Source organism: Gymnoscopelus braueri, assembly GCF_963280865.1.
Source record: "Gymnoscopelus braueri genome assembly, chromosome: 18".
Classification (NCBI taxonomy): domain Eukaryota; kingdom Metazoa; phylum Chordata; class Actinopteri; order Myctophiformes; family Myctophidae; genus Gymnoscopelus; species Gymnoscopelus braueri.
Window position 1 is genome coordinate 21,678,888 of NC_137618.1, and position 25,215 is coordinate 21,704,102.

Consider the following 25,215-nt stretch of genomic DNA (forward strand, 5'->3'; position numbering starts at 1 on the left):
CACAGGTCTCCGCCAGGTCAGGTAGGTTAGTGTGGGCCAGCAATGTTCGGAATTCCCCAATGAGGATGGAATATGAAAAAATCGGGACAGATCTGTATTGATCACATGTCTATAGCGATAATGTGACCGATTTGCGCGATGTTTGGACAAAATCTGTAGGAGTAATATAAAAAAAATGTTAAGCAAAAATCTGCCTCCTGGTCGCGCTATAACGGGTGACAGAAGAAGTACAGAGCCAGATGGTTATATGTACATTCAAAATTTTATTCATGGGATAGTGAGTGTCGAAAGCTTTTCTCATGTCTAAGCAAATGGTTCATTTAGCTACGCAGGGAGAAAACAAATACTAGCTTCCAAAGGATACCCAGAATGAGAATCCACACAAAATTTAAACATTCACCTGATTAAGAGCTTCAGTTAGTGTCTTGTGTATGTACATGTAAGTGGAAAGAGGGTGTGAAGGTGATGGTGAAGTGCATGTGTCATAATAGCACAATATGCATGTCACATTCATGTTTATTGGAGGCGGTATCTGGATATTTTGGGGAGAAGGAAATGTCTTGTCTCAATACACTGCTCAGATATGTGCTTCCAAACTTCAGAGAAGCCATTCATTTGGTGGTGATGCTTGACTTAACCCTACATGATGTCCAAATACTGGCCTACAAGTAACATTAGTGTTTAGCCTCCATTTTAACACAAAGGCCTGAGACTTGAAAAAAGAGACATAACAACAAATAGGCAAGCAAGGGATATCCACCACAAACGGACACTGTACATGTATAAACAACCTAAGAAATATAGAAAAATAGAATGTGTTTGTGCGACATGGAGAAGGGAATGTGAGACAGAGTAATGTATTGAGTGTAAAAGGGAAGGGCCAGGGCAGAGAATGTTGGTTTGACACATTATAATCTCTCTAAGCTAAGACATAAGTCCCATCTCCTAATCAAATTCTTGCACAGCCTCCAGGGTGCTGCACTGCACAGTGCTGCTGACGCAGCTGAAACGGAGGAGACGGGGGACGGGGGGGGGATCAGAATATTCGGAGCAGGATCGAGGAGAACACAAAAAACGAATGCGAGATGGAGAGTTAAGAGTTTGATATTGAAAATGGACTATTTGCATCTGGAATGTAAATGATCCAAATATTTACAGGCAAGAAGGAGAGTGGAATGTTAATTCTGGAATGATTGGAGGAAAAAACGCAATGGCAATGTCATAAAAAACAACAAAAAACATAGAAATGGAACATTTTCAGACTTCCTAAATGAAATTCAGAGTGCATAGAACGCAAACAGTAACACAACTGACTTCCTTTCGGACACTATCACACTTCATAATATTATATTACATATAGATAAGAGCATTCTGCCCATGCAGCGAACACAGAGTGAGTCATGGAGACGAACTTAAAGAGCAAAGAGATTCAGTTAAAGCACGTCTCTGTGTGACAACAAAGCAGACCAGATTCTAAATACTCTTTTTTTCTTTTTTTCCTTCTTCATATCACAAGATCACAAAGAAGACACTAGAAATGTACAATCCTGCTAAAACGTCTAGTACGATGAGGACCAGTCTCACAGGTGAAGCTGAGGACCTCAATGTACAGAATACTGTATCTGTCATCAATATTGCCATGCACTACATGTACTTACAGCTAATCTCTGTCTTAAATTCAATACATTACACAAAATAAAAAAAAGAATAATAAGAAAACAAAACATTCAATATTTTTTCAACTTTTACATATTCTGATGATGTGTAGATATACTGTATGCATTTTTTTCAGCTTTTTCTCCTTTTTTGAAAAAACAAACCTGTAACGCTTGGGGTATTTTGATCCTGCAGAGAGGCGCTCAGAGAGCCCCTCCTCCCATCGCCAGCTCTAAAGAGCTTGTTATGTCACCAAACACAGCACAGCTGTCATCTGAGAGTACGGGAGCAGGAACGCATGGGAGAGATGGAGAGTAAGGGAATATTGAAATAGTGGGGCTTTGCAGGCTTTGTGGTTTACCTTTGAGGTTTGAGTGCAATACTGCAGGGGGATGTCTGAACTCTCGATAAATTACTTGATATAAATAGTAGATATGGTGTTGTTGGCTTCTCTGTACAAACACTATGGCATATCTTCTTTGATTGGCTAAAATGTGCAGGTGAAACAGGGTGCCCTTGTCTGACCAAATTGCCGATGTATGGATGTTGAAGTGCTGCACTTCACAATCAAGGGATAGAGGCTTAAGAAGGCATTCCATTTATGTTCCATGCCATTTCCTTTAAACAAATCCACCAAGTTAACCATGCCTTCAAACAGGATGAAAATCGACCTGTAGAATACTACTTGGGCCTCTTTGTTGCCGTCAATACTACAGGCAATAAACAGGTAAGAGGTGAGCTGGAAGGGGAAATGGCAGCGAACCAGGATGGAACAGCGCCAACAAGCAGAATAGTGACATGGGAGTAAGCCAAAAGAAAAATGATTATGAGCAGCTTCTTAGTTATGCATCTGCTCAAAGAATTTGTAGGTGGGGTTCTCATAGCCGTTCTGCTGCATCTTGGACAGGTGGCGCTCCTCCGGTGTCACTGCAGCATCCACCTACCAACACAGAACATTAGGGTTAGCAAAACAGAAACTACCATATTCCTTTTAGCCCGTGTACTACAAAGAGTCAATCTTCAACAATAGTATATGACCACACACACTTCACCCAAGTTAAGAAGTGCTCTCCTTTACCTCAATGACTCCATGGTGGATGGAGGTGTACTGCTTCTTCCTCAACATCACCAGGGTGATGACGATGACAGTCGCAATGACCACTCCTCCGACCATCAGTCCGATGATGGCGCCCTTGTTGGACCCTACGTCCTCTGCGAAGAACACCTGTGAATCAAGACAAAACAAAAAACCTTCAGTCAAACCCGACACTTGCACATGAGAGCTCAAATGAATGAGTGATTCTGTCCCACTTCAGCAAGGCCAAGGTTAAGGCGATGTACTAAAATTTAAATATAATAAGTGATGGGGTTTAATACCAGTTTTTGATGGTGAACTTCATAGCCGGCACTTATTCTCTCCTCTGTCTCCATCCGCACTTCTGGCATCTCCTCTGGCTTAAGAGCAGATACTGAACACACATTTGGGAGAACATAGAGAAAATATATGGTCAAAAAGTTAAACACACACACAAACACACAGCACTATAGAGGTTAAGATGTATGAGAACACTATAGTAGTGTTTTCGCATGCATAGTTTATATATATGCAATCAATGACATAAATGCAGCATTTTATTGCTATTACAGTATATGGTAGAATACTCTGATAGAGAGATCATGTGTATTTGTGCCCCTCTAAACAAACAGGCATGTAGCCCGAAACATCACAGCACTTTAAGGGTGCAATACACATTTTCTTTAAATGGAGCCCATCATTGTGTGAGTGTTTGTTATTTTTTTACTGGGATACCACCCCCATTATGTAAAAAGAAGACAGTAAAATGTTATATACATTGTTGTTTAATAAGGGATAAATGTTAAATCGGTTACTTCAACATTATTTTGTAAATATAAAGACAATCAAAAGTGATATAGCCTACATTGGTGATTAATAATGAATAAATAGCCTATTTAATAGTTTAAACGAGGGGGATCCGCAAAGGTATTGAAAATACTGAAAGGGTTCCTTGGGGACAAAAAAGTTGGGGACCCTGCGGTAGGGGATATATGTTTTACATACACAGATTTACAAATAAAAGACAAAATTATGTTGATGTTACTTCCTCATTTTCCTGGTCTGCTTGATGCGAGAGAGGCGACTCAGAGCAGAGCTCATACTGTCACTGATAACATTGTCTGGCAATCAATCTGTGATATGTCCCGCCCTGTTTTCAGACTGGAATCCCCGTCACATTTATGTCATTTGTTCTTAGTTCATTGTTATTTTTTGCTCAGCACCTGCCCAACACGTGCAAGTGCACGTCTTTCTACTCTTTTCCTCTAAACAAATGGCCATAACAATCACAGATTCTAAACTACAAAAACGTGCATATTCACACCCATATCAGATAAACTACCAGAAAATAGACCACAAACAATCACACATGCACATCACATACACACCAGGTCGTGTGGGGAGGCCTCTGTCTGGCACTGGACGAGCATCAACAGGTTCCACTGCAGCAAAACAGTCAGACCAAAAGAGAAACATAAACATTTTGGAGGATAAACATTAGGCTTCAAAATCGTGAAAAAACAAGCAGTATTCTCTGATCTCCCTGCTCTGAATGCTGGGTACATGTCAACTGAAGCTCGCAATGTTGATTTCTCAGGTTGCCCCTGGGCGCAGGAAGTGTGTTTTATTGTGTTGTTTACGTTGTTATTTGAATATGGGAATGCGTTGGGGATATATGTTGTGGGGCTGTGTGTAGACAATGTGTAGTGTTGTGTCATGTTCCATTTCATGTAATGGTTCATTTGGTGGTTTATGTTGATATAGGTGTTTTATTGTAACACCATGACTGATTTCTATTTGTACTGGGATTACCCCCTCTCCCTTTTCCCATTGATTTTGAGTTGGTTTGTGTGTGGTAGTGTCATATGCAGTTCCCACAATCAAGGCTAAAACGAAGCTCAAGTGATGGTCTTTGCAATACTATATAAACAAAGATGACTGCCAATATTTATTATTTTTGACGCTGTTGGATCTCTGCTTGCACCGATGGTGACGCAAGTTGCTGCCTACGTGTCATGTGTGAAGGGCTCGTTATACAGAGGTACTATTTGGGGCAGAGCTGAAATCAAGATTAGTCATAAGGCATAAGAAGCTGTGCAAAATAGGGCCCATTGAGTTAAATGAACAATGAGGATTTTACTGTGTACAAGTCTATTGTGTGTATGTGTGTTTTACCGTGGTTCTCTGTGAGATTTGGGGCGGAGCTGAAATCATGGTTCGATGATGCATTGCAGTAATGATTGGAATAAGGCTACAGTAGGGAAATGTCTTCTTTATCTTACAATGTGCGAATGTAACCAGATGGACCCTTCCAGGTCCATTTGCGTCGTATGCCTTATAATTCTTTATTTTTAAAAACATTTTCAAATAGTGAAAATAGCCAATCTACAAGCTCACAACGTGCAGCTATAGATAGGCTATTTTCACTATTTAAAAATGTTGTTCAAAATAATATAATAAATGTGTTATAAGATTAGTCATAAGGCATAAGAAGCTGTGCAAAATAGGGCCCTCTGAGTTAAATGAACAATGAGGATTTTACTGTGTACAAGTCTATTGTGTGTATGTGTGTTTTACCGTGGTTCTCTGTGTTGGGCTGGTTGAAGCTCTCTGGGTGGATAAAGCCCAGTCGGTCAAGGTCAAAGCCAGGCTCCATTGGAGCAGAGCTATAGGTCTGATCTGGCATCAGGGCGTCGTTACCATAACTCACTCTGCTGTCCGCCTGGAACGAACACATACATATTACTTTCTGTATGTGTACACAGTGTTAATTTAACCACTTAAGCCCCCCATACATACTTAGAATCCCCCAGGGGTCTATACTAGGCACCCACCTTTTTTCCCTGTATACTAAGAAATAGCCGATGTACAAGCTCACAACGCGTCCAGTTGTGACACGTTGTGAGGTTGCAGATCTGCTGTTTTTGCAGAATGATTGCCCCAGAATAGGGATGCTTCAGGGGTGTAGTGCTATTTTCAGAGGTGGGGGAGCACACCTATAATGCATGTGCATGCGCATGCTCCTGGCCATGTGCATTATGCATGCCAATATGAAAATATTGTGAGAGCGCACGCACCTTTACAAATATAAAATCATTACATTACATTAGCCTACACATACATTATGAATAGTAGACAATAAAATCAGTAAATATAGTAACAATAATAGCGTGTGTATGTGAAACTTGCAACTACTGCTAATAAGAAAGAACTGCCGAATAGATTAATTATTTAAACTGACCTGATGAATTGAGACACTCACTTTAACGATTATGTGAAAAGCTCACCAGATGGGGGAGGTATTCCTCTGGGTAAAGAATCACAACTTAGTTCGGTCCATTCATCAATCAAAATTTAAAATAGAAAATTATTGATATGATCACGTAAGTTTAATTTACCTGTGCGTGAGTGTGCTATGACTTTTTGATCACACATAGCATGTTATTTAGACAGATGCCAGGTTCATTTGTTGACCTGGCATCCTTTTTTTTATATCATACTATTTAAACTGTTGCTAGGTTCTTGTTTTACCTGATCCTAGATGATCCTAGATTACTGAGGCACTTCTTTCTATTTCATGTAATTCCTTATATCACCATGTGAGGTGCAAGTGAGCACATGCTCGTGCTGTATGCTTCTCTCTCCTGTGTTACCTTGACAGAGAGAGGTGGTTCTATTTATGTCTCAGAGAGAGAGTGAATGAGAGAGAGAGAGAGAGAGAGAGAGAGTGCAGTTTATATGAGGGGAGAGAGAGAGAGAGTGCATATGTGAGTGGGTACAACTCAACTCACCCTCCCATCGCTCTGCAGGGAGGAGACTTGCTGAGACAGCTCAGACTGAACCCTCTGCATCAGAGCAGCTAGAGTGAGAGAGAGAGAGAGGGGGGGGGGGGTGGGGGAGGAGAGAAGGGTGTAGAATGAAGTTAAGCTGGAGAGGAAAATGCAAGCTTGATGATGTCCAGATTTACGACACCTATTCTACTTACTCAACATTACAGAGAACCTGACTATAGAATACTATACTACCAGCAAGGCATACCACAATTCAGACATGCTACAAAATGCTTCATTATAGTGTAGGCTTTTGTCCTCCATAAAGTAGCTTAAGGCACTGAGGCGTGTTCATGAAGTATGTCTTCATTAGATATTAAAACCAAAACTCACAGACTTGGTCCTGGATCTCACTGGCAACACCAGGCACCTTGTAGAGCAGCCCCAGTGATTGGTTCATCCTCTCATCAATCACACGCAGGTGGGTCAGAACCTGATGACCAGATAAAGTTAATTTCAGTCCAAATTCCTTTAGAAACAGTATTTAATGCAGAGAAGACAATAAAGATTGAACACAGGCTAATAAGCACTTATTGATTTAGTTGTATCAACTCAAATTGTGGTCTCCTACATACGTAGGTTCCTTGGGGAACCACCGACAGAACACATTAAATGTTATGACAACACTAAGAATTTTCCGGCATTAATTGGGTGCACTCTAAAAGAACATATTTTATATTAGCACATTTATGATTAAATAACGGTGGCAATCTGTTTCTTTAAAAAAAATAGATAAATAAGCCTTTTTTTTGGGGTGTCTTCTGTTTCTTTTCCCACAAGGATTTGGTCCTGTGAGTTTGTCCTTGCCAGATTAAGGGTTTTAAACAAATGATTTGTTTCCTTTGTTGTGGCCATGTAAAAGCCTTTGTGACCGCAAGAGCCTTAAGGAGGTATTACAGTTAAAAGTTGTAATTGTGTCCTGTGTGTGTGTGTGTGTGTGTGTGTGTGTGTGTGTGTGTGCGTGCGTGCGTGCGTGCGTGTGTGTGTGTGTGTGCGTGAGTGAGTGCACGTGCGCGAGAGAGTATGTGCGTGCGCATAAAATACTCTCACAAAATACTATACATACAACATTGAAATATTATATATAATATTAATAATTAATTATAAGAAAATTCAACAAAGTGACCAATGCACCATTGGTAACATTGGTAACTTTCCCTCTCCAACTGTACTTGTGTGCGGACGATTTAAGAGTACCTGGGGTCGGATCTGTGCAGCTTTCTTGGGGTCCACGGTCCGGACATGCTCATAATGTTTCAAGGTGTGCTGCCTGTCCTTCTGCTCAGCACGTACGTACTTCTTCAATAGACTCAACACCTGGCGAGGCTGGTTGTAGGAGAGGAATGGTTATATCACACTGTATTGTAACCATTTAGTCACTAAAGTACGGTAACAACACAATAAGACAAAGAGGGAACGACAGTAAGGATTGACTTCTCCATGAATTAGATAACTGTTCAAGGTGCTCACTGCCACTTAGTACTTGCAGAGTGTTGATCAGAATCGTACTTTGATGATGCTGTATGCTTTTATACAAGATTAATTAGTAATTATTCAGCTTAAGAATAACCCTGCCTTTGTATGCTAACAGCTCGGCATTCAGAGCAATGTGTGTGGTACAGTAGTGTGTAATATTTATCTCCTATGGTGTGACTGTGTGTAATGTGTATATGTGTGTGTATGTGTGTGTGCGTGTGTACCCGTGGAGGGTTAGCCTGCAGGGAGCCGAGGTAATTTTCCAGAGCCAGGCGGCGGCGGCTGTTGAGCAAAGCCTCCACCCGTGCCATGTGAGTCTCCACCAGCTGCTGCCTCTCTCCTGCAGCCTCCTGCTCCAGAGCCTCCACCTTCTCCTGGAAGTGCTGCACACCCACAGCACAGGAACAGCTCAACGGTCACACACACAACGGACACACCTTCTAACCCTCTAACCTAATCTATACAGTATAATCCTCAGTGTTCATTTAACTCTGAGAGTGTACATTTGTACACTCTCTTAGTTACAGACATGTAAAGGTCTATTTGGTTCTTAACTATCAATCCTTTAGCTGGGAACCCCTGGAACCCCCTCAAGAACCCCTCGTGGGATACAGGATAAGACATGCATTCTAATGCATAGGCAAATGTTTGCCTGTACGTGTGTGTGTGTGTGTGTGTGTGTGTGTGTGTGTGTGTGTGTGTGTGTGTGTGAGCGTGAGTGCGTGTGTGTGTCCTACCTGGATGACAGCTTTCTTGTCAGCACGAGGTAGACTCTTGGCCTGCCTCTCCGCCTCCTCCCACTCCCTCATTACCTAGATAGACAGAGTCTCATGTCAGGGTGCATTAATAACCCTCTCTGCCTGCATAGTATGACTGTGATCCACTGGACAACCCCCTTCAGGCAACATGATGTTGAAACATACCCGACAGCAGGAACTGAGGTTAAGTGAAACAAGCTAAACGTCACATTAATTAAGGGCACACGTACGCACTCACACACTCGCACGCACGCACACACACACACCCACACATACCTGGGACATCCTTTCGTGGTGCTTGGCCTCGAGGCTTTCTTTGGCCTTCTGGAAGTCTGCATGTTCGTTGTCATCTCCAGGAGCTTCCAGGTAGCGGTCCACGGCATCAGGCGGGCTGGGAGCCATGGTGGGCACTGGAGGAGGGCAGAGGAATTAAATGGAAGACGGGGTGGAGTGTGGTGTAGGAATGAAGAGGACACAGAGGGAGAGAGATGCAGAGGATGATGGGGGGAGGGAACGAGAAGGATTCATAAAAGGGAAAGAAGGCAAAAAAACATCAATCACACGGAGTGTGAGACATGCATTTCATTGCAAAGTATATCAGTCGTTCAAGTTTAGTTCAAGACACACTAAGAAATTATTACAAGTTCAGTGAGAGCGAAAGGATGAACAATGTTAGCTTATGCATTGTTCGCAGTAAAATATGTGACGAGGACGAAGAGGAGTCCTAGACTGCCAGATAGTGTGTGTGTGTGTGTGTGTGTGTGTGTGTGTGTGTGTGTGTGTGTGTGTGTGTGTGTGTGTGTGTGTGTGTGTGTGTGTGTGTGTGTGTGTGTGTGCGCGCTTGCACGTGTATCGTTTGTTTTATGTGGGAGAGTAGAGATAAGATAAATACTGCTTCGTCAGGATCAGGGCAAGCGCTGCGTCATCCTCTACCACTGAGGGAGAGTTGTGCTTAACTGGGCAGAAATTGTCACCAAGACTAAAGCAACGATTGCCCTTTACAACCTTCGTACACACACGCACGCACGCGCGCATACACATACACACACACACACACACACCACCACCACCATCACCACCAAACTATCTATGAAAATATTGCAACACTCTGCTAGTCAGGACATGATGTCATTAATAGACAGACAACTGACAGGTTTAGTAGTATAAGAAGAAATATCAGTTTGTGCTACTGAGCAGGTTAGAGTGAAGGCCTGAGTATTACTTGAAGAGATAGTATTATTTGAAGAGAGAGTGAATGAATGATTCGTGTTAATGTGACAGGTAACTAGTAGAGCATTGTGGTTGTTTTCCACCAGGGACATTGGGGCTTGATCAACTTGATCTTAGTTTTTTTGTTTTCAGACCATAGATTAATATCGAGGGCATTTTCTATGCTGATGTCATAAGACACAACCAAACCAGTTATTCCAGGGGAATAACAGGTTTGTCTGTTTACTTTTCAGATCAAAGGCACAGCAGCAAGTATTAGCTTGTTGAGAAATAAACGCGATAACATCCTGCCCTTTGTTTGCTACTGTGCCATAATGCACCACACACCTATCATCGGGCCCAAGTGGTTAAGAACCATCAGACACTCAGGAGAAGGAGAGGGTGAAAGAGAAGGCATGACGGGGTGCAGAGGAAAAGAGTTGGAGTAAGAGACCCCAGCCTGGAGAGCGGGATCAGGCCAGTTAAGGCGTCAGAGGGCTCCAAATCCTGGCACTTACAGGAACTGCTGCAGACAGATAGGCAGTACTCCTCCGAGTCAAAGTTATTTCTGTTTCCCCCACAGCCCCCAAATAGGAAGGGGGCACAGGTGCCCTTCTCGGGCATGAAGTACCAACGCTCCAGCATGGCATGACACGGGCCAGAGTCAGCACGTGCCCAACATACCGCTGAAGTACATACAGACAGCCAGCAAAAACAAGCACACACAAATGAAATGTAAATAATAAAATAACATGAATTCATGATGTGGACATTTTCAAAGAAAACAATGATTACAATGATGGAAAATCAACTCCATGCATAGTGCACACGCCTGCTAACCGGCTTGCTCCAGAGTTCCTACCTCGAACAACTTCCTCAACCGATTCAGTGGTGGTGGTGGTGGTAGTGGTCATGGCGACATTGGCGTTGCGCTCGTCGCTATCCCGCTCCTCCGTCATGTCGTCCTCCTCATCCTCATCGTCGTCATCGTCGTCTTCGTCGCCGTCTCCATTCTCGTCCCTGTCAAAGGACTCCTCCTCTTCGTCCTCGTCCTCGTCGTCCTCCGTGGTGGCAGGCTCTGTGTCTGCCTGACGGGACATGCTATAGAGACAGTGGTAGTGGTAAATAAAGACAGTATGTCTTGTTCATTAGAGCCAGATCGATATATTGGTCGGGCTGATATATTGGCTGTTATTTGACTTTATTGAGGAAATTAGTATCGGCAATTATGCTGTCGATATGTCCCACTTTGTAACCCTGCAGCACCTTACAGCACCCTGTAGCACCTTACAGCACCCAGTAGCACACTGTACTCTTTTGGGCATGACATCATAGGTGGCATGTTTTTTTGGGCGGTGAAACCGCCCCTATAAGTGAGGTTTGGAAATTTGTACAATTATCCTGCGCTGTGATTGGCCAAAAAGTACCCCGCCTAACCCTGCACCGTGATTGGCCAATCACAGTCTATTCAAGACTGTGATTGGCCAGTGTCACATGACACATGTGCATAGCCCTATATAAGAAACCATAACTTTAAAAAAAACATAAATTTGTTTTTTTTAAGTTATGGTTTCGTCCATCAATAAATGTATTTATTTTTTGTACATGATTGGTTGACTCCATTCAGTATTGTGATTAGCTAGCAAGACACCGCCCACTTCACACAGGGTGTGATTTTTTTATGTTGAACAAGATCGCAACGCACTGCGTTGCAGCAAGTTGCAATCTTGTAAATCACCTATTTCTGATTTGACTATTTTCTAAAACTTTTAATCAATTCAAGGTTTTTCAAATCGATTTTGCAATTATTTATAGCTTTTTTTTACCCCCTTTTCTCCCCAATTTGGTAGTTATGCCAATTGATTCCTCCCCACACACATTTTTGTGTTGTCACTGCTGTTGTATCCTACTGATTCACCTGCCAGTGAGGAGCCCCCCGCCGCCCCACCCCGTAGGATTACATGACAAATATCACCCTCATCACCCGGCTTCCCTCCCCCGAACACGGGCCAATTGTGTTCGTATAGACGCCCCAGAAAGCCGGATGCACCACGGTGGATTCGAACCCACAACCTCCGTGGTGGTGGGCAGGTTTAGCAGTGCGCCATCCGAGCACTATAGATTTTCACTTTTTGATCAAATATCGGTCAAAGCATCGGTAAATGGTGAGCTAGGACTCTCCAAAAACAGGATCGGACAAAGAAATCGGCCATTGGTCAGACATAAGCAGATACACCTTTAATGGAGTCCGTAGGCATAGATGTGAATGACGATACCTGTTGTCGGCATATTCATTCTCGGCTCCACCCCACCAGACGTCTGACTCCTCCCCCTCCATTTCCACGCTATCGGAATCCCGCTCTGCCTCCACCGGACAGCAGACGAATTCCACCCCTCGGAAACGATCAATGCCGCACGGCAACAGCATCCCGTAGTCGTGGAGATTCATGGAGCGGTCACCGCAGGACTAATAATAATAACAGCCATTAATCATAATGCTGCTACAGCACTCCTCCTAAGCACTGACTTCTCCCACTCATCTATAAACAGCACACGAAATGAGAGTACAGAACCTATAAATCATAACAGGCCTTTGTGAGGGCTCACTATTGTGGTAAAACCTCAGTGACTGACAAAAAACAGCAATAAAGATGACAGCATTGACCATATTCACAGAGTTACCTGACGGGGTGGGGACTAGACAGAAGGTGAAGATAAGGAATCACTGAGTAATTTGAGAAAAGACATCCCAGGGAAAACTACAGGGAGTCTACAGAGGACCAGAAATGGAGTTCGACTGACAGCCTAGCTGTGACTATAAGCAAGATAGTGCGTAGGATATGTGTCTCTGTCACCTCACCTCTTTGGCTACCGTGTGCCAGTGCAGGTGGCTCTCACACTGGTCCATGCGTTCCTGGTGCAGGAACTTGCACTTGTCCGGAACAAGCAGAGCATCGCTGACAAACTCCCCGACTGCAACATGAAGAAGTTTCAGTTCCCCACAAGTAGTAATGTAGTATTGCAAACAGGCGCGCACGCACACATGCACACGCACACGCACACGCACACGCACACACACACACACACACACACACACACACACACACACACACTCATATATACATTGTTAGGAATGCTTACCCAGGCAGCGGTATGGGACCACAATGTGTACAGGACTGCGGTACTGCTTGCGGCCCTTCTTGCTCCAGTTGTGGATGCTGACGGGCTGGTTGGCCTCCACAACGTTCGTTATCTGCAGCTCAGGGTACACCTGGAGAAAAGCTGAGAGCTTGAGTTTTCTGCACAAACACCAGGTCTTTGCTCTGCTCTGCACCCCTTACAGCCATTTCCTCTAATCTCACACACATGCCGAAATGTTTTAATATCACGCTCCCTCCTTCTGTAACAATCACATAATAACGTTTTAATGTTTTTGTTCCGTTCTTCTATGCTGTCTCCTCTGCATAAATTTCAGACATCTCCTATGCAATACCCCGCCTCATTTTTCTCTCTCAAGTCGCTCACTCTCTCTCTTTGTCTCTCACCTCTTGGCAGTACTGCAGGATTCCCTCCTTGGTGCCAATGCAGCTTTTGGTGCCCGAGGGATCCGACTCCCATTTGCCACTCTGCACATTGACGTGCATGTTGAGCTTCCCACAAAACATGGCCACCTGGGGCTCCGCTAGCAGACCCACAGAGTCATCAGCAGGCACCTGGAGAGACAAGTGGTCAAGAGAGCAGAGGCATGGGAAAAGGTCAGGATGAGTAACGAATGGCACAAGTTAATAATTGTTGATTATTTACAATATTTAGTTACAGTTAAATACAGAATAACAATAAAACGATGTTCATTCATTCACATCCCTAGACATTGTGCTGAGAGGGTTGTGGCATTTGAATCCCATAGCAATGCCACTCTTTATTAAAGTTGAGATTCTAAAGAGCATAAGTATGAAGCAAAAAGCTACGCATTCTATTTTTGTGTGCGCAGTAGTTTTCTTCTCTTGTGCACGAGTTATATCCTGCTATCCCCACCATCACCAAAGAAAATACGCACCACAGCTGTGCACAGAACACCCTAGTTTTTAGCATAAATAGTGCTTTAAGCCCGAGCCGGGCAAAGCAGTGTGCTGAATCCCTTACACCCAACAGGCCTAAGAGCTCAGCATTCATACTGCAGGGTGTGTGAATGTATGTCCACCTTTATTAGGCCCATTGTCTCACTGAGTCAATAAGGTGTGAGAGAAATGTCACAAGGAAAGAGGAGAGTGTGAGGAGGTTGAATCCTAATATAGGAAAAACAGTCATTAAGTGTTAGTATTATAATCTATAAGCTATAGAAATGTGGCTCTGGGCGAATACCTTTAAGAGGAGTTACTCCCTGTACTCTCTGACGAGGCACAAAAGAATCACGAGCTTCCTACTACCCAGCTGAACGAACAGCATTCTGGGACATTGGTTTTTCCCCTCTTTTTGTTTGCCAATACAATTGGAGGAAGTCTCACTCAGACTAGCTTACCTTCTGGTCCTTCCATTTATCTTGGAAACACTGACAAAAAAACTGACACTGCAAGCTAACAAAACACTTGCCACCAAGCCATCTGTTGCCATTCTGGTGGAAAAATCACTAATTCGAAGTTGATGATGGCTTGTGGTGTGAGGAAGGGTGAAAGAGCAATGGCACATTTATTGCAACAGTGCAACAACAACAAAAAGTCGGACGGACGGACGGACGGACGGATAGACAGACAGACAGACAGACAGACAGAGATAGATAGACGTGTATATACATTTAAGTATTAAAACCAACATTTTAACAGCATTGTCTGGTTTGTGCCGCAACACATAAAATTTACCAGAAGTGATTCATGATGGGATGTCCTAAAATGATTTTCTTATCAGCCTGCTGCAGTCTATGCGATCAATCAATCATACCATTATGTGTGTGGTTGGACCACTTTGTGTGTAGAGCATCTGTCTTGCCCTTTAGGTTCTAATCATAGCAGTGGCGCAGAAACAAAACTGCAATAGTAAGCAGACTAAGTGCAGGAACCAACACCCTAGTGTGTGGGGATATCGGTTATGCTACTGAAACCTTGTTCTTATGGCATTTCTGACAACATTGTTATGGTTGACATCTGCCATTCAACTAATTTGGTGATCAAAGCACTTTAAAGCAGTGATACTGCATGCATAAGATGGTTTATGTCAAGTGTGAAAGAGCTTTACTTCATTACTACTGTATCCTGTGATTTTAATTCTACTAATTAGTGATAATAATTTTTTACTAATTGCATCTACCTTCAAGAAAAAACTCCCCTTTTTTCACAGAATGTGCAGAGTCAGACTACCAAAAGCATTTCAGTAATGACTCCAGATACAGTTCTTCAATCTACAATACAACAAGCCACAAGCCAAGTGACATTTATTTTATTATTTTGTCTGGGATATGCAGAGGTTTCCCTTGGAATGCTGCTGGTGCGTATATCTGACATCTAACATGCTACAGTATCTATTCTCGCAAGTGACACATCCGCACATTCCTCGGTAGAAAAATGCTCATACTGTGTAATTCATACAATGTGTCAATGACAGTGGTGGAAAGTAACTATGTACATTTACTCAAGTACTGTACTTAAGTACAATTTTGAGGTACTTTTACTTGTACTGGAGTATTTCCAATTTTCAATACTTTTACTTCTACTTCACTTCATCTCAGAGACAAATATTGTACTTTTACTCCACTAAAATGATTTGAAAACTTTAGTTACTAGTTACTTTGTAGATTTAGATTATTATTACAAAACCTACATTAACCACTTCAGCCCTATGTATACTTAGGCTATTCGAAAATAGCTGATCTACAAGCTCATAACGCAGCAACATCATACAGATCTGCTTTTTTCCAAAGCATTTTTATACATCTGAAAACTTATGAAATGGGACATTCTGCATAATGAGTACTTTTACTTTCAGTACTTAAGTATATTTTAATGCAAATACTTTTGTACTTTTACTCAAGTACATTTTGAATACCAGACTTTTTTATTTCTACATTGTGGTATTGGTACTTTTACTTGAGTACAAAATGTGAGTACTTCTTCCACCACTGGTCAATGGCTCTTCTAACTAGGACTGACTGTGTGCAATCATCTCTGTCTGTCTGACTGACTGCCGTGGTCCAGCGCAGCAGCAGCAGCCAGGCAGTCGACGCCATCTTGCTTGTGTCAAACTAAGCTACACATCCTTTTCCATTCTCCTCTGCACACACAGGCCTGCGTTAACTATCCCACCAGTGTTGCCATGTCTGCTTATTATGAGCGACTTTGGGATTATTTTTCTGTAAATATTGGTTATTGCGGCTTGCGGTTTTTTGGGCTTGTTTCTAAAGTGTAGTTGCTTATTTGAGCTTCCTTCCTAAATGTTGTTTAAACCAGTGGCTCTCAAATACGTTCATTTTACGGACCCCCAAATTAATGTGTATTTGTCTCCCATAACTCCCATTTGCAAATATTTTGTGCCAGGGAGTCCCATACCAGATTTGTGTTGTCTTTCAAAAAAATGGAATGGTTGCTTATTTCTCTCACAGAATCAGGCAACACTGTATCCCACCCCTGCAGCTGGAGATCTGCAACAATGTAACAACGTCGACGCAACGAGAAAATATGTAGCATTTGAGCAAATCAAAAGTGAAGCCTCTATAAATTGCCATAATAAACGACTAAACAGACAATCATAGAGCTTGCAGGGTATTCTCCATCTATGTGGCCTTTAAAGCAACTGACAAGTCACCAATCTATGTATTGAACGTAACGTTGCACTGGAAGAATTATTATTTTATAGTACAACAAAGTATAGCGACTGCTCAAGTCGACCACCAGAAATGAACAATTAGTCATTTCATTTCCCATTAAAGGATAACTGTATAATGTCACTGGTGGAAAATAAATCACCAACACGTCTGCTAAACAGGGTGTTAAACGGCATAAATAATCTATCATCTGCCCCAATCAAAACATTTCCAACATGGCCAGTGGCAAGCTGTCAATCACTGACTGACGTCTAACGGTTAGGCCCTCGTAGCATTCCTGCAGCTAGGAATGCGTTGTCTACTGGTTTACACACTATTGATTTAAGCAGATCATTGTAATAGATATATATATACGTGTTACGACGAGTATATGTTAGGTCAGATCTTCGTTCACCCGGACAAGCAGGCCGCCCCAAGCTGAGCTGGGATTATGTTTTAGAAATAGAATTGCGCACATTGTCCAGGGTTGACCAGTAACGCACATAAGTAGTAAATATTTGTTTATTGACCATTTAAAAAGAAAGAATAGTAAGATATAAGGTGGTCGTGTTTCAGTTTATGAAGCTATCTTTCAGCTCCTAGTTCTGGGCCTGTAGGCACACACGACTCTCGGAGAAACGTTAAGAATTCCGAGATTTCTCCACATTTATATACGCACCTCAGATGAGAGCGTCAAGGTCGCCACCAATAACAGCAGAAATGCCGTTTGCTCGCCCATTCCGTCGACCCTATATCCAGCACGGTGTATGTTCACGATTGTTCAAGCAAATCCGTTAGAGATTGATGCAAGGGGCCGAGCTGCTCCGTTCTGTCCCGATCCCTCCCTGCCGTGTCCCGGTGATGATGATGTAGCCGCGGCTAGGACTGTGTTTGGATGATGGAGGGCGATAGAGAGGCTGGCCAGCCAGATGCTCCACCAAGGTAGCGTCAAGAGCCCATAGCCCGGATGGTCGGTCACGTTATGATTGGCCAGTTTTTGGTTGTCAGGCAACTGCAAAAGATATGAGGATCACAATTGTATTGTTGTTACAATTGTAAAGCTGTGGTTGTCATGCTTGGGCTGCTACATATAGCCTATAGGCTACTGTATATTTCACTGTCAACAGACCTTATTCATCTGATGAAGGGCATGAGTTCTTGGTGACTACTGTAGTTTTAATCAGGTGTGGTGGAAGGCATTTCCTGCCAGGGAAATATGTAGACCTATTGCCGAACAAAGCCCCCCACATTATAATTCTGTTTTCCAAATCAGTGGGGTCAAATCGTGCTGGTATCATGTCTTTTGGCCTGTTGGAGTTGGGTAGACAACTTCATGCATCCGAGCATGCAACACTCACCTGGTCTGATACATACATGTTTTTTAGGGGCATTAAGGGGTGCTGAATCAAAATCTGCTGTATGCCCAGCTCAAAAATGTCTAGAAATGTTATTGAATTTTGTTGTATAGGTTTTCATATATGGGAATACATGCCATATTCTGATTTGAGATCAAATGTGAAGAAAGTGCTTAAAATTCATATCTATTGTGAAAATGTATAGGGGATATTACAAAAAGCTTGGGACAAATTCCATAACAAGACATTTCTTCACCAATGTGTTTGTAAAAGAGCTAGCAAGACTTTCAACTCCCAGTGTTTCCCAAACAATGGGTTGAGACCCATTTTGTGTCACAGACCCATTTTATGAGTTGCGAGTAAAAAATATGCAATTATTTCACAAGATAAAAAGTCAAAACATTTTCAGAACTTAAAAAAGTCAAACATTGGTGGAGATACAGTGAAGAGATATGGCCCCTAATATTGGCCTGGAGAGGACAGTGTAGAACTGTCAGAACCTACAGTGTCTACTCAGGTCGTAATGTAGGAGTATGCAGGATAGGATTTACCTTTGCTTGGAGCTTTTTAACAGTTAGAGGGGAAAGGTGAACATGATGCATGGGGTCCATTCTCTATTATCCTAGTGTAACCAACCTCCAGGCCCTATAGCCATGTCCCTGCTGCTATGCTATCCGAAAGACAAGCATTTCCTTCCGCATATACTTAATGCTCTGTGGTTTTTGGTTTAACTATGGAGAGGGTAGAGGGGAACAGCAGGCCCTAATGATAAGTGCACTTGTGACCCCTGGTAATATAATATTACTTCAAAATCTATCAAAAATGGTTACTTAATAGCCAAATAAAACATTGATGAGTCAGACATCAGACCAATTATCATCATTAGAAAGAAGGTATATCGTATTCATATTTATTTTTAAGTTTCCAGAAGTCAGAACTCGGAATATTCCACGCACGCTCATATGTAAAATATTGAATACATGTGCTGCCATCTAGTGGGCCCAGAGTAGAGAGCAACCAGCCATAAAGTGCGGGGGCAATATTGTAGGCGTGAAAAAAGTGATTAGATTTCAGATGGCTCTAGATCAGATCAGGGCCATAGTCCGACTAGCCTAGCAGTCTGTTTCAACAGGTTGTCCAACCTGACAGTAGGCCTGCAGGGAGCCTGGGAGGTGAGGCTGGAAGTGTCGTCAGAACTGAAGAATGCACATAGCCTAACTATCTGCAATTTCTACTTTCACTTTTCTGATAAGTGAATGGGATCGGAGTTAGACTTTTTTTTTTGTGGAACGATGCCACTCTTTACATAAAGGATTGTACAATTGTTCTTGGATTGTAAAAATCCCTGTTCCAGTGTAATTTAAACCGGACAGGATTATGAAATTAACATAAATAAATCTAGCTGATTAATGAATCGTGCTCTTTGCAACACGCGGTTTAATATGCTCACCTTTCTGGGATTATCGTTGGTTTTAGTTGCTGCCTCGGGTAAGTAAATTCATTCTTTAAATTGGCACAGTGATTCACACATTAACTTCTGTGTGGGGCGTGGGTCCGTAGGCTACAACAAACGCACGATGAAAATAGTACACACTCACTTTAGATTCATATTAGCTGTAGAATACAACTCTCGTAGACGTGTTTATGATTCTGACGTTTTCAATCTACGAGATTGAAAACGTCAGAATCATAACTACGAGAGTTGTAATCTACAGCTAGAATCATATAAGCTTTAATTGCTTATCATGAGATGCCCCTTGGCCTGAGCACGTGTGCTTATACCCCCCCCCCCCCATCTGTCTATCTGTCTGTCTGTCTGTCTGTCTGTCTGTCTGTCTGCCCGCCCGCCCGCCTGCCTGTATGTCCTATGTACGTAGTAGGCCTACATACAGTATTCCTATGTCTAGCTCTCTCTCTCTCTCTCTCTCTCTCTCTCTCTCTCTCTCTCTCTCTCTCTCTCTCTCTCTCTCATGAAATTAGATCCTCTTTTATTTAAGGAAATACAGCCCTGCTTTGATCTGTCCATTAGCTATGACGCACACATAATAAATGGTGCTAAATAGCACTACACGTTTGTTTGGCTCATAATCATATGGTAATCTCTGTTGGTTCTCAATTGTTGACCACTGGCATATTTTAAACAATCCTCAAGGACCGACCCAGCCCCACCTCCCCACAACAATTCAAGGTTCTTTGTTACATCTTGTGTAAAGGTACATAAGAGTAAAACATGTCCAAAACATTCTAAAATTGTGAAAATAGCCGATCTACAAGCTCACAACACTCCACACATTGTGAGCTTGCAGATCTGCTATTTTCACTGCTTTTGTGTCACACTCTTGTATGATGAAGTAGGGCCTTCATTTACCTGAACAGGTTCTTTGTATGACAGTGGTGCAATATAAAAACAAATTGTGTGTAGCCCTACAATTACAATTACAATGTGGGCATTTAGCAGACGCTATTATCCAGGGTGACCTACATACAGTAGTCACATTTCACAGTCACATATCACATACAGAGTGCAGAGAGAACATTGTAGTGCCTCAAAGAAATTGGATACCAGATAAACAATGAACCTATTATACATAAACATCATCTAAAACACATTTGTGGTTGAGAAAAACAAATCTACGAAACAGAAACACGAGAACAAGTGACCAATATACTGTATGTCTGCATAGACTAGCATCATTCGAAAGAAAAGGTGGCAAATTGGGTACTGGGAGAGCAAAGTGCTAGGGGTGACTGACCTATTCAGACTCCCCATCTGAAGAGGTGAGTCTTCAGACTACAGTGGAAAATTGGGGGTGACTCGAGTATTAATTATTCTCTGTTGCTCTGCTGAAATGTAAGCTGTCAGACAGACTGCTTTGTATTAATCATTCTCTTTCTTGACCTTTACTTGACCTTAAAGTTAAATGCATCCGAACTTGGAGATTGATGACACAAAGAACAATAGCCAGTCAGTGCAGTATGAATATTTTCTGTGTCAAATGCTTGGTGGAGGAAATGAAAGAGGAGAGTAGTGGTTTTACAACTTTGTAAATTATTATGGATTTGGATTGCAATATGTGTGCAGTATTTCCCAACTATATAAGGGTGCATACATGATATTCATGTAATTGTTTACACCAACAACTTGATTCTAGAAAACATTTCACCCAATATGACGCAAGACCACATTTGACCCCTCTTTGTTTTTTTTCCGTGACGAAAACATATCCGATTTGGTATGCAATGTTGTGCGTCATCTGAAAGAATAGGATGTCTTGAGACTGAGAGTACTTAAAAGCAGAAGTTAATGTGCGCATGTATCACTGCATTTCTATGTGCAAGAGCAGTGAAAAAAGGAAAGAGAGCTTTTGTGGCTGAGTTTCTCATTCTTGACTTAAAAGGGAAACAAAACAAACATGACATGACCTTAACCGAAGGAAGTGTTTATTAAAGGAAAATACTTTGATGAGACCTTGATAAAAGACATGACCATGCATGTTTCCTTTGCCTTATCTAGGCCACAAAAAAGTGGATATCCAAGTGACCTGGGAAGACAGCATTCTCCTGTCATGCCCATGCTCGAAGAGAGACATGGCCAGGGATGTTAGTTGGCAAACTATCAACCAAGGAGAACAGACCAAGAATATCCTCAGCTACAAGGCAAACATCACAAAGCTCAGTGATGGATACAAGGACAGGGCTGAAATCTTCCTGACAAAGAATAGTAACAACTGCTCTCTTCTCCTGACAAACATCACAAAGGATGATCAGGGGGAATACAAGTGCAATTTCTACAACCCACTGTACAACTATACTGAATTTAACTTAACGGTTTTAGGTGAGTCTCACTCACTCACTCACTCACTCACTCACATACGCACGCACGCACGCACGCACGCACGCACGCACGCACGCACGCACGCACGCACGCACGCACGCACGCACGCACGCACGCACGCACGCACGCACGCACGCACGCACGCACGCACACATGCATGCACACACACAAATTAGTTCTATGTATGCATCTTAATCCTACAGAAAATCTATCCTTCCTTCTCCAGTGAGCTACACAGTCTGTCAGAGGGCTCTCAGAGGCACCAGTGAGAGAGTGAAGACCTTTCAGTGTGATGTTGCAGGGAGAACCCCAGGAGCCCTGGTTCACTGGAAGTTATATGGGGAACGTCTACCAACACCTTCCTTAACCATTCAGAATGTTTCTAATGGACTCTACCACCTGAGCAGCAAGTTGACAATAGAACTGAACGGGGCAGAACCTGTGTGTGCTGTTGAGCACGCAAATTACCCACAATTATATCTTACCAACAACACCTGCATTATAGGTGATTATTTGATCTTTTATTTTGTATTTCTTAATTTTTTAAGGAGAATGGTCTTAGAATGATCTCTTCCATAGGCCAAGCACCTGACTCATCACTTGTCTCGTCAGTCACAAGAAAGTAAATAGTCTAAAATGTATCTAACACTGGAAGAAGCAGAAGCTAAAGAGATTTCTGATTCCAATCAAATAAAAACCAAATAATAAAATAGGGCCCAGGAAATCTATGGCCATAGTGCAGTATATGACGTATAGATCTTATATGTTGTGCTGAAAATTAAATGCAAACAACAAAGCTAGTACATAAGCTAGTGCATAATTGGGACATTTGGCAGTTGACACTATAGTACAGGGAGAAGATATATTGAGGATATCCTAAAATGGAGCCATTATATTTCCAGATATTTCCAGAGTGATATGTTTCAGGACCTGGCTTTGAAAATGAAAACCTCACAATTCACTTAAGTTTCCATATAAACTTCATGGAGCTTTTTGTTTAAAAACAAAGTTCCCAACTGTAAGTTTGGTCTTTTCAAGTGCCATATTTGCTTATTTCTATGTTTGCTTTTCAGAAGTCGGAAAACAAACAAGTGAGTCAGTGATTGCTATCAGCTCCTCTGTCGTCGTCGTCATCATCATCATTGCATTGTGTCTGCTTGCTTTGTATCTGTTCCTGTATCGCCCAAGAGCTAAGGTAAGTGGTATGGAAACAGGTTGATATTGCATGCCAGACTGCACACCTGGTAGCTTCTTTGTAAACATGAGTGGTTTTACATTTTTCCTTGTTCTAGAGAGATACAGAGAAGACGAGACATGAGAGAAGAGGAGAGATGGGAGAGAACGACTCAACACTGATTGAACAAAGTGTATCAGAGCATATCAACAGTGACAGTTTGATTCAAAATACCGTTTAGCAATTATGACACTTGTCAGTTAGTTCTTTGGCAGATCTTTACCACAAGCCTATAACTAAAAGGAAGCCATCTGCCATACACAGAAAACTGTGCAACGCTCTTGTGTGCAAAGGGTATTCATTTAACTGTTAGTGTAGATGTTGATTTACGAGGTCCTATAGTAATCGCCATCATCTTCAGGTGAGGTGGTATAAGAACGCATGTCCAGTCGTTAAAGTTACATCATACAAAGGTTTATTATAGAAGAGTTCACAGCAACGAAGATACAGCAAGCAGCGTGGTGAGCAGCATAATGATCTGAATCTCTCTCTCCTCTCCTTTACATGACATATTTATCCAGATGTTTCTGGGTGTGTCACTACTCTTCTCTACTTCTCTCTCACCTCCTCTTGGTCATCTCTGCAACACTTGATGTTCTCTGTATCTACTGTCGTTTCATGTAGCTTACTTCTCCTTCAACCCATTGCGACCGGGGAAGCATCTGCGCTGTTAACCCTAAACTTGCTCCTACATTAGTTTTTTGTCTCCGCCAGGCCAAGACTATGTTTTCGCCCCTGTCCGTGTGAGCGTGTGTCCGTTACTCTGTCTGTGAGCAGCACTAATCTGATCTCCGGCAACGTTGGCCGATTGGCGTGAAACTGTGCACGCACACTCCCTGGAGGCCAGGGATAAACCTTTGCCCCAAATGTTTCACATTGGCCTGTTATAGCACCTGTTAGGCCTTTTTTTGCCTCCGACTTTTACTCCTGCTGAAGCCAATCGGTACACATTATCTCTATACTCATGTGATCAAGACGGATCTGACCGATTTTTCATATTCCATCCTGATTGGCTAAGATTGGCTTCCAAAGTTTGCAGGAGTGGCCCATTTTGAACAAAATGCCTCAAATCACGAACGCAGCGTTCGATTGCCGTGAAACATTTCTAGCCCACAATAAGCTACCTGCCCTGGTGGAGACCTGTGCACTCAATAAATGTCCTTTTCGCATAGTTTTAGTAACCTCTCCTAAACAGAGCAACGGACACGTTTCAACCCAACAGGTCTTCCTCAGCCTTGTAACAATGCTGAGGAAGATTGCATTTACCTGTGTTTGTCTAATTTAAAAGCGGAATCAAATAACACACCAAGGTTTTTGGCATGGGGTTTGACCATTGTGGACAGGTTGCCAAGATGAAGTCGGGGGGGGGGGGCAAATAGTACAGCTTCGACCGTGCTTTTGTTTAGGTGTAGAAAGTTTTGTGCCATCCAACATTTTATGTCCTCAAGGCAGTTCCTGAGGCTGGCAAGGTTGGGCTTGACATTTGGTCTCAGGGTGAGATAAAGCTGTGTGTCAGTGGTATAACACAGTATCACAGGCACAGTCACTGTGAGAAGTCAGAAGATGAGCAGGTCATTGTGCACCTACAGCAAGGCAGACTCAGCACATGATACGCCTTAAAACCTGACTGAAATATTTCCATAATGTTGTTTTGGTGTACGTAGGACAGTAATTGATTGACGATGACCTTTTCGAGGACCTTTGATAGGAATGGCAGCTTGGAAATGGGTCTATAGTTACTAGGTATTTCTACGTAGAAGCAGTGTACTGGAATCCTGGAAATCTGTTTTGACTGAAATGTCAAAGAGGAATGAGAATTGCATCTACGCTATGACAACTGCTTTATTGTTTTGCATTCTGTACAAATAGTGAATTTGCCATTTGCCTTAACGGTGTGGGGTTTTGAGGAACTGTTAAGAGAATGAGTCTAGAGTTTCCAGACCAATCCAAACACTTGATGAAAACTGATTTAACTGAGAGTTAAATTAACACCCCAT

The 25,215-nt window shown here is 42.4% G+C and overlaps 2 protein-coding genes across 3 annotated transcripts; one reads left to right on the forward strand and one right to left on the reverse strand.

Moving 5' to 3' along the window:
* Positions 1-240: 240 nt before the first annotated feature.
* Positions 241-17,709, reverse strand: LOC308105694 (amyloid-beta A4 protein-like). Of its 2 annotated transcripts, XM_080456591.1 has the most exons (18): positions 17,474-17,708; positions 13,550-13,717; positions 13,146-13,275; positions 12,865-12,977; positions 12,281-12,471; positions 10,867-11,105; positions 10,523-10,690; positions 9,072-9,205; positions 8,775-8,849; positions 8,262-8,420; positions 7,759-7,887; positions 6,895-6,994; positions 6,523-6,590; positions 5,309-5,453; positions 4,120-4,173; positions 3,034-3,125; positions 2,735-2,881; positions 241-2,596 (listed from the first exon to the last, which is right to left on the reverse strand). In XM_080456591.1, the coding sequence occupies exons 1-18, from the start codon at positions 17,531-17,533 to the stop codon at positions 2,495-2,497; spliced, it is 2,274 nt and encodes a 757-aa protein (XP_080312717.1). In that variant the 5' UTR covers positions 17,534-17,708; the 3' UTR covers positions 241-2,494. The 2 variants fall into 2 exon arrangements, with proteins under 2 accessions (XP_080312717.1, XP_080312718.1); XM_080456592.1 differs by lacking the exon at positions 10,523-10,690 and having other exon boundaries at positions 17,474-17,709.
* A 1,566-nt stretch (positions 17,710-19,275) lies between these two features.
* Positions 19,276-24,576, forward strand: LOC308105697 (uncharacterized protein). The gene is made up of 5 exons (XM_080456597.1): positions 19,276-19,637; positions 21,664-21,984; positions 22,211-22,489; positions 23,058-23,179; positions 23,277-24,576. The coding sequence occupies exons 1-5, from the start codon at positions 19,559-19,561 to the stop codon at positions 23,397-23,399; spliced, it is 924 nt and encodes a 307-aa protein (XP_080312723.1). The 5' UTR covers positions 19,276-19,558; the 3' UTR covers positions 23,400-24,576.
* Positions 24,577-25,215: the final 639 nt, after the last annotated feature.

Coding starts and splice junctions, on each gene's coding strand:
- LOC308105694 (XM_080456591.1), bottom strand. CDS start 17,533: ATGGGCGAGCAAACGGCATTTCTGCTGTTATTGGTGGCGACCTTGACG. Junction 12,472..12,864: donor GGCACACGGTAGCCAAAGAG/GTGAGGTGACAG, acceptor TATTATTATTAG/TCCTGCGGTGACCGCTCCAT. Junction 5,454..6,522: donor CCCTGCAGAGCGATGGGAGG/GTGAGTTGAGTT, acceptor TGTTCGTTCCAG/GCGGACAGCAGAGTGAGTTA.
- LOC308105697 (XM_080456597.1), top strand. CDS start 19,559: ATGAATCGTGCTCTTTGCAACACGCGGTTTAATATGCTCACCTTTCTG. Junction 21,985..22,210: donor ATTTAACTTAACGGTTTTAG/GTGAGTCTCACT, acceptor TTCCTTCTCCAG/TGAGCTACACAGTCTGTCAG. Junction 22,490..23,057: donor CAACAACACCTGCATTATAG/GTGATTATTTGA, acceptor TTTGCTTTTCAG/AAGTCGGAAAACAAACAAGT.